The sequence below is a fragment of the Microcaecilia unicolor genome, chromosome 1 (assembly GCF_901765095.1).
Source record: "Microcaecilia unicolor chromosome 1, aMicUni1.1, whole genome shotgun sequence".
Lineage (NCBI taxonomy): Eukaryota > Metazoa > Chordata > Amphibia > Gymnophiona > Siphonopidae > Microcaecilia > Microcaecilia unicolor.
In genome coordinates this window covers 303,879,225-303,892,425 of record NC_044031.1, presented here as the reverse complement: position 1 = coordinate 303,892,425, position 13,201 = coordinate 303,879,225, and the positions used below count along the sequence as shown (strand labels likewise).

Below are 13,201 nucleotides of genomic sequence, written 5' to 3'. Positions count from 1 at the left end.
GAGCCTCCATCAATAATGATGCAGAGATTTTTGATGCCAGCATCTCGCAGGATGTTGACTTTGATGTCGATGCACACTCTTGACATCGGGGGAGAAAGCTTCTCCAGAGTCAGAGAGTAGGACTATGCCTCAAGGCTCTTCAGGGTGTGGACATCGTTCCACTAGGCTGAGGTTGGTGCAGATTCACTCAGTTACATCTATGCTGAACAGTCTGGGACTGCTTATGAGAGTCAGATGAGGATCCACATTACTTCTTGGAGGAGGAATCGTGTGGAATAGCACCTGACCCTTCTCCTCAAGAGAATCTGAAATCACCAACTGAGGCGCTCTCTTTCATTGGTTTTGTCAAAGAGATGGCTGTGGCTGTCCCATTTAAGTTGGAGATGGACAAGGAGCCCAGGGTGCACTGTTGAAGAACTGGGCATCTCCTCTCACAGTATAGGTCACACCTAAGAAAGTGGATACGCAGTATAATATCCAAAATGCTCCTGGATTCAAGAGGGTACAATTGCTGTACCACTCCATAGTGGTCGAATCCATTCTCAAACGGGCCAAGAGTTTTCGGTCTCATGCCTCAGCACCTCTGGGACAAGAGGCCTGGATCTTGGATTCATTTGGGAGGAAGACTTTTCAGGCCTTGATACTTGTTGCCCGCATCCAGTCCTATCAGCTCTACGTGGGTCTATATTTGGAGTCTCTAGTAAACAGTATACTCAGTCTGGCAAATTCTCTCCCACTAAAGCAGGCTGCAGAGCTTCACCAATTGACCAACAAACAGATGTAGACATTTATTTATTACATTTGTATCCCGCGTTTTCCCACTTATCGCAGGCTCAATGCGGCTTACATAGTAACAAGAGAATACAATCTGTAGTATCAGAATCAACAAGGAGGTATGTGACAGGTGTGAGCAGGCAGGTGAGAAGGGATCACGGAAGTCACGAGGAAAGGGGGTGCAGAGAGCAGGGGAACCCCAGCAGGCAGATTTTATACTCACCACTCCGGCATGCAGAAAGCCGGACTACCGGAGGCTGAAAGGCTAGCAGGGTTAAGGAAGAAGGGGGGGAACTACCATTCCCAGAATACCCCTCTCTTCCCCACCCGGCTGTGCAGGAGTTAGGGGAGGAGATAGAAGATTGGGAAATGGTTTCTGAGGAAGGTAATGAGGGCCAGCTGGAGAGGTTGGGGGCGGAGGAAGCTGGGGATGAGGTTAAAATGGAGGTTGCTGAAGGACTAGGGGAGGAGCCGATGGAGATTGGGGCTTTGGCCCAAACGAGGAAAGGTATTGTGAGGGAGTGGCTGGCGGCTCCTTGGAGACAGTGGTGGAAGACCGGAGGAGAGAGGCTGAGGCACTGGGGGAGGTCTCTGCTAAAGAGGGGACAGGTGCTGGCCTCAGGAAGAGACAGGAGCTGAGTACAATTCAAACCCCAGCATGAACAAGGTGGGAGAAGTGCTGTTTATCTGTGCTGTTAGATGGAGCAGGAAAAGCTGTATAAACTGTTTGATACTGGAAAGTGCTGGGGCTACACAAGACAGAGCTGCTGGGTTTCCTTTCTGGATATGCTTTGTTCCCAAGAGAAGTAATTTTGGTTAAAAGGAGTGAAGTTACATGGACTATTTAAACCCTGAATGAGACTTTGGCAGCAAACCTTAACCTGGGAGTAAGGTGTTTTCCTTTTGTGTCTATGCTGAATGGAAGCAAGAAAATTTTTTTATTCTATAAACGTTTTGCCTTGATTGAGCCTCTGTGGAAACAATAGAGAGAGGAGGAAGTCCTGCAAGCTCTCAGGGGGTCTGGCGCTGAGCTCCCAGATCAGGCCAAGGTGGTGTGGAGCGAGGCAACAGTCGTGTGATGAAGGAAGCTAAGCAGGGTCAAGCCTGGCTGGGTCCTGGAAGGGGGACCCAGCTACACAGGACAAATGAACAAGGAGTAAATGGGATAGAAGAGGTGTGAGAGAAAGGATAGGGTTAGGTAAGGAGGTGGGGCGATAAAGGAGAAGTTGAGAAGAACATGGAGGATAAGAAGGTTGGTAGGAGACATTTTCTGAGTCATTGTTTTCTGGCCAGGTAAGCCTATGACTCTTTTGATGTTGCATCAAGACTCTCTGGCATGGGTGTGGGGATGTACATATTCTCATGGCTGTGTGTCTCCGACCTTGAACTTGTGGTTCAAGAGGTTAGCGGACGTGCAATATGTTTGGAGAAAAGATGGAGGAGGTTGCTGACCTCATTAAAAAAAACATACAGTCACCATCTCCACTCTGTCTCAGCATCCTTCATCTGTGTTTTATTCAACAAGATTTTCAAGCGGGCCTAGAGACGGCGACCCTATTACTCACAGAGATGTAGGTTCCCACCTCCCGCCTGCTCAATTCAGGCAACCCAGCCCCAGCATTCCAGGGCTCACCAGCCCTGCACCCAGAAGCCCCAGCCGACTCCCCAATCAAAGCAGGGCACAGGCTTTTGACTGGCTCCAACAGAGCCGAGCTGCACTCAAGCTGCACTCAAAGTAACCATCCGGTAGGGGGGAGGCTGAATTTTTATCATCACAGATGACCCCTTGTAATCTCCAACCCGTGGGTTCTTCAAATAGTCCGTGTTGGTTGCACTCTGAATTGACATCAGAGACCACCAAATTGCCCACCGAGAGCATCTTTCATAAGCTCTCAGCATAAGCAGGTACTTGTAGAGGAAATCGCCGTCCTTTTCCAGGCGAATATGGTCGAACCCATACCACCAGGGGAAGAAGGGAAGGAATTCTATTCCAGGTACTTCATTGTGACCAAGAAATCAGGAGGATTCTGGCCCATCCTAGACCTAAAGGCCCTGAACAAATTCCTGATCACAGAAAAGTTCAGGATGATTTCCCTGGGCATCCTTCTCCCTCTAATTCAGGAAAATGATTGACTGTGCTCTCTGGAATTAAAAGGTGCCTATACCCACATTTTGATGCTTCCCAATCACAGGATACCTCCAGATTCCGACTAGAGAAACACCACTACCAGTATCAGCCTTGTTTCTGCTCCCAGAGTGTTTACCAAGTGTCTGGTGGTAGTAGCAGTGTATCTACACAGACTGGGAGTGTATGTCCTTTCCCTATCTAGATAATTGGCTGGTCAAGAGCACATCGCAGGACAGATTATCAGAGTCAATGCGGATGACTATTCAGGTGTTGGAGCTATTGGGGATTGCCATCAATTATCCCGTCCCATCTCCAACCAGTTCGCCAATTGGAGTACATAGGAGTCCTGCTAGGCACTTTGCAAAATCGGGCCTTTCTTCCCCAGGTGAGGATGGATACCTTAGTGATGCAGGTTTCAGCTTTGCACATGTTGAGACTGATGGGCCAAACAGTCTCCACAGTGCATGTCACACCCATAGCACTTTTCCTCTTGAGTGCAGCCCAGTGGTCTCAGGTGACAGGGAACCTAATGAACGTTATTCACATTACCTTGGAGTTGGCTCATTCTCTGGTGGACAATCAGGTCCAGTTTGACCCTGGGACATCCATTCCAAATTCCACCACCTCAGAAGATGTTGACAATGGATGTATCGAACCAGGGATGGGGAGCTCATGTAGATGGGCTTCACACTCAAGGAATGTGGTCTGCTAAGGAGGTCTGATTCCACATCAACCTTCTTGAGATTTGGGCCATTTGGAATGCTCTAAAGGCTTTCAGAGATCAACTGCAGAATCAAATTGTACTCATTCAAATAGAGAACCAGGTTGCAATGTTCTATATCAACAAGCAGGGGGGGGGGGGTATGGGCTCCTTCTCCTTGTGTCAAGAAGCAGTCAACATGTGGCAATGGATTCTGCTTCACGTAATGGACCTCGGTGCCACGTATTTACCCGGCAAACACAACTGCCTGGTGGACTGACTGAGCAGGGTATTGCAACTGCATGAGTGGTCTCTCAACATGGGTGTAGCCTACAAGATCTTCCGAGATTGGGGCACTCCCTCTTGGATCTCTTTGCCACTTATCTGAACAACAAGGCCCTTCAGTTCTGCTTCAGGCTTAGGTCACAATAGGCTAGCATCAGATGCCTTTCTTCTACATTGGGGGGAAGGACTTTTGTATGTGTATCCTCTAATACCTCTCATAGAGAAGACTGCTGAAACTCAAGCAGGATCAAGGAACCATGATCTTGATCACTTCTTACTGACCGAGGCAGATCTGGTTTCCTCTTCTTCTGGAGTTGTCCACTGAAAATCCGTGGAGATTGGACTGTTTTCCAACCCTTATCACGCAGAACAAGGGTTCTCTTCTGCATCCCAACCTCCAATCTATGAACCCCACAGCTTGGATATTGAGAATGTAGAACTTGAAACCCTGGGCTTGCCTGAGGGTGTCTCCTGTATTTTTCTGGCTTCCAGGAAAGATTCTACTAAGAGGTGTTACTTCCAGGAATAACATGTATAGAATGTTTGTACGTTTAGGAAGCTTGCCAGGTGCCCTTGGCCTGGATTGGCCGCTGTCGGGGACAGGATGCTGGGCTCGATGGACCCTTGGTCTTTTCCCAGTGTGGCATTACTTATGTACTTATGTAGGAGGTTTGCCATCTGGTGTGAGGGCAAGGCTTAAGATCCTTTCCCTTGCCCTACACAAAAACTGCTTGAATGCCTTCTGTACCCCTCTGAGTCTGGTAAAAAAAAAACAACTCTGTAAGTATTCACCAGTGCAATTGGCACTTATCATCAATGTGTAGGAGGCAAGTCCATCTCTGTAAGCCTTTAGATGTTCACTTTATGACAGCAGGGGCGTAGCTACGTGGGGCCACAGGGGCATGGATCCCCAGATTTGGCCCTGCCCCCCCCCCCCCACCGCCGCCGACCATTTCGACCCCCCCCCCCCCACTTTTCCACCGCCGCCAACCCTCCCCTGCCACCGCCGTCAGGTACCTGTGCTGGCAGGGGTCTCCAACCCCTGCCAGCCGAAGTCCTCTTCAGCTCTGGTCTCTGGGCCGGCGCATTGCTGCAGCAGCTGATGTGAAAGGATTCTGTTTCTGTGTCACACAGAAACAGAATCCTTCCACATCAGCTGCAGCAGCAACGCGCCGGCCCGGAGAGCAGTGCTGAAGAGGACTTCGGCTTGCGGGGGTTGGGGACCCCCGCCAGCACAGGTACCTGATGGCGGCGGCGGGAAGGGGGGTCGAAAGGGGAGGGATGCCGGGGAGAGGGTCAAAAAAGTGGTGGCAGCAGTGGTGCTGGGGGGGGGGCGGTCAAAAGTGGCGGGGGTCGGTGGCACCGGGGGTGGGGGGGCTAAAATGTGCCCCCTCACCTCAAGCTCGGGACCCCCCTCCCACCGAAGTCTGGCTACACCCCTGCAAGAGAGGTTTGTTGTTAACAAAGCCCCCTACCAAACCTCCCACTGTGTCATGGAATCTCAATGTGGTTCTCACCCAGCTGATGAAAGTTCCTTTTCAGCCTCTGGATTCCTGTCATCTGAAATTTTTAAGCTGGAAAGTTGTGTTTCTGGTGGCGGTCACTTCAGCTCTTCTCTTGAAACTCTGAAATCATGGGCCCAAAATACAGCCCCTTGGTGTCACCATTACACAGTGACTGTGACTCATTACCCTCAGGGATTATGAACAGAGTCCCAAGGAGCAGAAAACCAAGCTCAGGAATTCAGCCTAGGTTGTGCCACATGGCACTGTACGCCATTGCCACTGAATTAGTGCACCAGTTCATCATCCTGATCTTTACAGGCAACTTCTGCATGTGTCTTGCGTGCATGAAATTATATAGGCAACTCTGTTATATACATCACAGAAAATGTATCCTTGTATTTTCAGTTTCAAGATGATAAAATTGATCCTTCAGCCTCAGGAGATTCATTGTTAGACATTCAACAGATGGAGGAAAATGTTTGTCTTTACAATCTGCTGTAGAAGAGCTGAAAGAATGGTTACTGATTATACAAATACAATTCCTAATGTGTTATCTAAAATCATACAACTGCAAAAATACAAAATTGACAAATAGTCTGCATGTCTGGGAAAGGTAGCTCTCTGATTGCATTTCTAGGCTGCTTGGGCAGACAGTGTAATTGGCCACACCCTCTCTACATAGCAGGATTGTGATACCTTTAACAATTATGGCTTCTTTTTGTTGTTATAGAAGGATTCTCTGCTTCCAGAAGCTTCGACTGGATTCCTGGAGACACTTTTGGAATACTTGCACATCAGAAATAAGGAAATGGGTAACGCTTGGATACTTCTAATTTGTTTAGCCAGTCTTCTGTTGCATTCCCTTTTTCTTGCACATCTTTATTCTCAACACGTATTATTTGAACTTCATCACTAAGCACACGGACTCGGACTCCACAACTCACTGTGATTCATCCAAATATCAAAAGGAAGGCAGTCCAGGATAGTGCTGTTGAGAATCTTTAGAGACCACACGTCACTATCTGTATGGGATAGTGCCAGGGCAGAGAAATATGTTATCCAGATAGCAGTGATTTTCAGTGCCACCATCTAGGTTACTATCTGGGTAACTTAGGACAGCAAAAAGCTGCCATAAGTGCTATCTGGATAAGCTATGCAGATAGCCCCTATTTCTATAAATTTGTATGCAAAATTGTATGCCTAGGGCTAGATTCTATATATGATACCTGAAAATTTCGCATGGAAAAAATACGCCTAGGCGTATTCCCTAAAATATGCCTAAATTGTATAGAATAGACTTAAATTTCCACAAGGTATATAGAATACGCTGAGCACCTCTCCATGCAACCAAGTTTAGTCATGGCCATTTACACCATGTTTTACTTTGCGTAAATCCCGATGCCTAAATTCAGCACAGAGTGGGTGTATTCTATAACAACGCACATGCCCCCTTTTCAACTATGCAACTTAGAATTTATGCACACCATGTTACAAAATATGCTTAGCAAGATGTGCGTGTAAATCTTAATGCCAATTAGTGCTGATAATTGCTTGTTAACATCCAATTGACAGCGCTGATTAGCTAGTGAACCTATTAAATTATGTGCAATGTTGTAGAATACTCTTAGATTTCCACAAGGAAATTAAGGCACAATATATAGAATATGGCAGATAGCGTGCTAAGCATTCTATAAATTGTGTGCACAACTATAAGATTTGCGCATAACTTAATTCAATAATTAGTTGTTAATTGGTGTTAATGACCAATTACTGGCTATAAATTTTGTTAATTGGTGCTAATTGACATTAGTTAGTAGTTACACATGTAACTGCCCTTAGTCAGTATTCACCAAATTACACACACAAAATCCATAGCGCAGAACTGCAAGAGCATGTGGACCTGGGAGGGGCATGGTCAGGTCAAGGGTGTGCCTAGAACTTATGCACACAACTTCTGCAATACTGGCATTTACACGCCTAACTGCCTACATTTAGTTGCAAGTATTTTATATCAGCCATTGAGCTACATAGCTGCTTGCACCTAAAGTTAGGTGCATAAATGCAGACTTGCACTAGTATTCAATAACAGCGATTGCGCACACAATTGCCAATATAGAATTTGCACTTAGCACTCATCATCCCAGTGCCTATCGTTAGCCAACCTATAGAGAATCACCACCACATCCCAGTGCCTAATTTTAGGTGATCTATAGAGAATTACCCCCACAGTGACTGAATATTGACAAAATCCAAATGGCACCAGCATCCCCGTGCGCTTGCTAGATATTCAGTGGCAGCCACTATCAAGATACTGCTGCTGAATATCTTCCCTGTAGAAGCCAGAATGTAGAGAAAATACTTACTGCTGTGGGCTCAGTAGTGGATGGGGGTGAATCAGTTTATATAAAAATAACATGCACAGACTTGACCCTTGTATAACCACATCAACCACTCAAATGAGTAAAATAACAAACATCTCTCTATATAAAACGCACTTCCAACATTCTAATGAAGCCTCCAAAAGTCCCAACGTTCTAAATCCGTGGTGGTATAGATCGAAGTTTGCCCATGAGTGTTTGCCCCGCCCTCGCGTCAAACGTGATGACGTCGAGGACGGAGCACTAACACTCAACGAATTGCATCGCTACCAGCAGATGACAAGGGATCGCCGAACCGCTGCTATGCAACGTAACCTGACGTCAAACGCTTTGCGAGACAGAATAATGACGAACACCTGCATGGGGACAAGGGAGGAGAATGAGCAGCACAAGCGCTGACTTCCTGAACAGCACGAAGACGACGAACATCGCTGGAAGGAGATTACAATTTTGAGGCCCATGCTCCAGCTCCCGGTATGAGCAGCATCCTTACAAGTCGCATACCACTTCAAGCCCCCCCCCCCAAATCAAAACGCAGCCTTCCAAGGGGGAGAGGCGGACTGGCAAGGGGAGAGGACGGATGGGAAGAGGTGGCAGAGGGGGTCCACAAACTCAGATGGAAATAAGTGGGAGAGGTTTCTGGAACTCAGACAGGGGTGGAAGGGGGAAAGGGAGAGGGGGAGGGGAGGGAAGAGTAGGAGGGGGGTAGGGAGACGGGGGAAAACCACACTCTCTCTCTGTCACACACACTGTATCTGTGTGAACACTCTCACACTCACTGTGTCCAACATACGCACTCTCACACAGTCATTCTGAAACACACACACTCACTCACAGATACACAAGCACCCAGTCTCAATCTCTCTGTGACACACAATCACACAGTCACTCTCTCTCTCTTTCTCTCACACAGTCACTCTCACACACACACTCTCTCTCAAACATACACACTTCGAGGAAAACCTGGCTAGCGCCTGTTTCATTTGTTTCGGAAACGGGCCTTTAATACTAGTTATCTATAATTACATTAAATATCACTGGCACACATTTGTCATACTTTATGCAATTATGTGATGATTATATTAAAATCTGTCTCATTTTATGATTATGCTACTACATGATGGTGTAATTAAGGGGGTAGTTATTAGGGTGTGTTATGGCCTTAGCACATGTTAATGAGCAGTAACATGCATTATATTACAGTAATCCATATTGAAATAAGTTACTATTACTACTACTTACACAGTATGTAATGAGATGCAAAGCATGCAAATGTATGCATTACTAAGTAAATAATAATATCACCAGCAAAAAGGTAGACCCAGGGGAGCCTATAGGATGGTGGAAGGGTGCGTCTTCAGGGCAAGGGGACAACAGGAAAGAGTATGTACTGGGGGGCATTAGGAGTGAGGGATGTGCAGGAGAGCATTGAGGAAGGGAGTAGGGGCAGCTGCAGAATTTGTGCTGGCCTCTTTAAGAAGCACCCAGGAACACTGGGCTGTGGCTTAGCACCCAATGTTCCTGGGCACTTTGAATAGTGCAACTTGCAAGTTGGTAACAAGTTGTGCTAGTCATATACCTTAAAATGACTAACCTGTGGTACTGAGCTAGTTAGTCACTCCCATCGAAAATTAAGATATGGTAAAAACCCATCTTTTACTACACCTTAATAAATGCCCCTCTAAGTATTTGTTAGAGAGAACCTGGAAAACTGTAATCTGCCATTTCAGACTCTATCCAGCTTTTAATTCTCACTTGCTGATGGGGTTTATGTGTAGTTAGGAAACTGGAGAAAACTGGCAAAATCCTTTGATGCATGCTGAATTTACAGCCTTATGCAGCAGACCAGATGATTGTAAACAAACAAATATAGATGAACTTCAATATCTGTCCTCAGTGGAAACCTTTCATTTCATTATCAACTGATGTTTTTCTACAAAATCTAGTTATTCTTTCCAATTCTCTGCTCTGCCTTCAATTTTTTCAAAGAATTTTTTACTGTGCTGTGTCAGTTCTCTTCATTTTATGCATTTTTCCATAATTTGATTTGTAGAGGGGTTTATTTGTATTTTGCATTGTTTTAGAAGACAAATTGTTAACATTAATCAAATGTATTATTTGGCCATTTGTCATTATAATTATTGTTTAAGTTCAAAATACAATATAATGTAAAAAAAAACTTATATGCTTGATGGATTGAGAAACCAAGGCTAGTTAAAGTGCCTTAGCTGTTCAAGGTATATTTTACTGATAAAGGACAACACTGCCTGCAGGGTTTTAATTATTTCTCAGTATATATTTGCCCTTGTTGATTTTATTTGTTGTGTTTGTCTTTTGGAGGTTACTGATACACATGAGCTCTACATCTTGAGACCATATCCTAAATGTAGGCACATAAACTATTCAGACTGCAACTTTAGAACACTTGCTAATTGATTGTATTTATGTTTATATTTGGTCATTTTACTATTGTTATGCTGTTAACAAAATTGTAAGTTTTATGTTAAACTGTACCTGCTGTACACTGCCTTGGGTGAATCTCTTCATAAAGGTGGTTAATAAATCCCAATACATAAATGAATGAATATAATAATAATTTTTAAAAACAAAGTATCCACACCATTGTCTAATATTTTTTCTTTGCTTCTTCTCTCAGCTTTGCATGTGGCATCACAACCCTGGAACCGGTTGGTGCTGTTAACGCTTCTGAGCTCCTCTGGGGAGATAGGTTTTCTCCAACCTGCAGTCCTTAAACTAATGACTTTGGTGAGCAAGCAGAAGAACCATTATGGAAAGAAGGACCATGTCTGTCTGTAGCAAACAAACATTCTGCCTATATTATGAACACATATACCAGGGATCTGGAGTGGCCAACCTTTAATATACCAAAAGTCCGAAAACCAAAAAGCACAGTTGCAAAGAGCCTCATGTTGGAGGAGTGAAGGACGGGAGGAATTCACATCAAAAAACCTCCTCCTCCTATCCCCAAAAAGAAGGCCTACTGTCTCTTCTCATTCTTGCTAGTCTTTCCCTAAATCCTCCAGTGCTGCCTGTATCAGTATCTCAATCTCTGTCTCAGTCCCCCACCCTTTTTCTAAGTTATCCACTCTGTGTCAACCAATCTTTCTCTCTTCCTGTGTTCACCAACTTCTCATTTTCATCACATGGCTATCAGTCTCTCTCTTTCTCACCCTATCTTCACTAGTCTCTCTCTCTCTCTCTCTCTCTCTCTTGCTTTTTATCACCCTTGCCTTTTCCCATGTGCATCTCAGTGGTGTAGCCACGGGTGGGCCTGGGTGGGCCAGGGCCCACCCACTTAGGGCTCAGGCCCACCCAACAGTAGCACACATTTAGTGGTAGCTGGTGGGGATCCAAAGCTCTGTCAACTGAAGACTTCCGCCTAATGATAACAAAAATGCTACTCTCAACAATACCGGAACCTGCACATGCTCAGTTTTCAGCGCATGCCTTCTGCAGATTGCCAAGGTGGAAAGAAGCGTTTTCCTGCCAGCTTAGATATTTTTTTTGTGGTGGTGGTGGTGTGGAGAACACTTGGTTCCCACCCACATCTTGCCTAGGCCCACTCAAAATCTGTTGTCTGGCTACACCCCTGGTGCATCTGTCTCTCCCACTCTTTCTCTATCCCCATGTTTTTCACTTCATATCATAAGGCAGAATTTCTCCCAAAAATACAATACCTTGTTAGAAATTAGATCAATTTCATTCAATATCAGTGCATCTAGAGTCTTATACCCAAATTACCACAAAAATCAAATTAAAATATTCAACAGAGAGGAAGTGACATCAGTCACCCGGATGGCCACGTAAAGCTGACCTCCTATCCCTTACCTGCTTAAAAAGAGTCAATCCTTTTGCATCTGGAACTCCCAGCTAGACATTTTCTTGGTTTTACAGCACAAGTCTGAGCGTATAAGTCAAACAAACAGTGATATTAAAGAAGCTGTCGAAAACTTCAGGCACCATGAAGTGAGGTGATTTCACTGCCTGTTTTCCCCATTCGTAGTGCAGTCAGTGAGTCCATGGATGGTTCAGCTGATGAAGAGGAAGGGCAGCACAGTGTACAGAGCCTTGGCCAAAACCGGAAGCAGTGCTTTCATGAGCTATGCGAGGCAACATCAGGTTCAAGGCTGGAGTGGGCTTCCACAGCAACTAGTGTTTGGGAAGTAAAGTCTGTGCCAGACAGACTTCTATAAAGTGTGCCCCAAAATTGGCACAGACAGAAAGAAAATAAACATGCCAGTTTTAATTATGAAGAAGTGGAACCTGCACAGAGTGCCAGATATTTATTGTTATATATTTGTTTACTGCATTTGTACCCCACATTTTCTAACCTAGTGATAGGTTCAATGTGGCTTACAATTAACTAAATGAAAACTGGTTACATGTTAAGAAGCCGTGTGGTGTGATTATGCCAGGTTCAGGTCACTTCAAGTTCAGATCAGATTCTAGTTCGTGATTAAGGAGTGTTGTCCTAATCTCTGTTGACCAGGTGGTGATGTCAGGGAGGAATGTTTTTTTTTTTTTTTTTTTTAAAGAAGTGGGCTTTCAGGTGTTTTCTGAATTGTAGGTAGTTGTTCATGTATTTTAAGTCTTTCAGTAGGGAGTTCCAGATTTTGGTGCAAAGAAAAGCTTGTTATGTAAGTGGTTTTGTATTTCAGGCCTTGGCATCTTGGGAAGTGGAGGAAAAGGATCTCACGCTCTTGGTTGCACTGTGTAGTGATAGGATTATTAGGTCAGTCATGTAAACCGAGTCGAAGCCAAAAATTATTCTGTAGGCCAGTGTATAGAGCTTGAAGGATATTCAAGTTTTAATAGGTAGCCGGTAGGTTTTGGAGTAGAGGTCTTGCACTTTCGAATCAGTTTTTGCCATATTTAAGTCTTGCTGTGTTTTGCTCAGTTTTTAATTTTTTTCAATGTTAATTCCTTGCATCCTGCATATATTCTATTGCAGTAATCTGCATGGGCGAGGACCATGGTTTGGACGAGAATGCAAAAAACGTACCGTGGAAAATAGTTTTTTGTTTGAGTTTCCACGTTGTGTGGAACATTTTCTTTGTAGTGTTTGCTACCTGTTTGTCAAAGGATAACTCACGATCTATGGTAATTCCTAAGATCTTCAGGTTGTTTGCTATAGGAAGACTTAGTAACGTGGAGGGGGCATAATCGAACGTCACTGGCAAAATAGATCGCCGGCGATCTATTTTGGCAGCGGCGCAACAGCTGGCCGGCCATCTTTTTTTCGATAATATGGTTTAGCCCGACCAAATGCCAGAGTTCGCCAGGTTTGAGATCGCCGGTTTTGTTTTTCAGTGATAATGGAAAAAAATGCAGGCCATCTCAAACCCGGCGAAATCCAAGGTATTTGGTCATGGGAGGAGCCAGCATTTGTAGTGCACTGGTCCCCCTGAAA

General features: G+C 45.0%; 1 protein-coding gene across 1 annotated transcript in view; it reads left to right on the top strand.

Moving 5' to 3' along the window:
* Positions 1 to 10,587, top strand: part of MEI1 (meiotic double-stranded break formation protein 1) — a 669,052-nt gene extending 658,465 nt beyond the window's left edge. Inside the window, exons 28-29 of the mRNA XM_030213469.1 lie at positions 6,123 to 6,204; positions 10,427 to 10,587. Coding sequence (XP_030069329.1) covers positions 6,123 to 6,204; positions 10,427 to 10,587 — 243 coding nt within the window. The remainder of the gene's footprint in view (positions 1 to 6,122; positions 6,205 to 10,426) is intronic.
* The last annotated feature ends 2,614 nt before the right edge of the window (positions 10,588 to 13,201 follow it).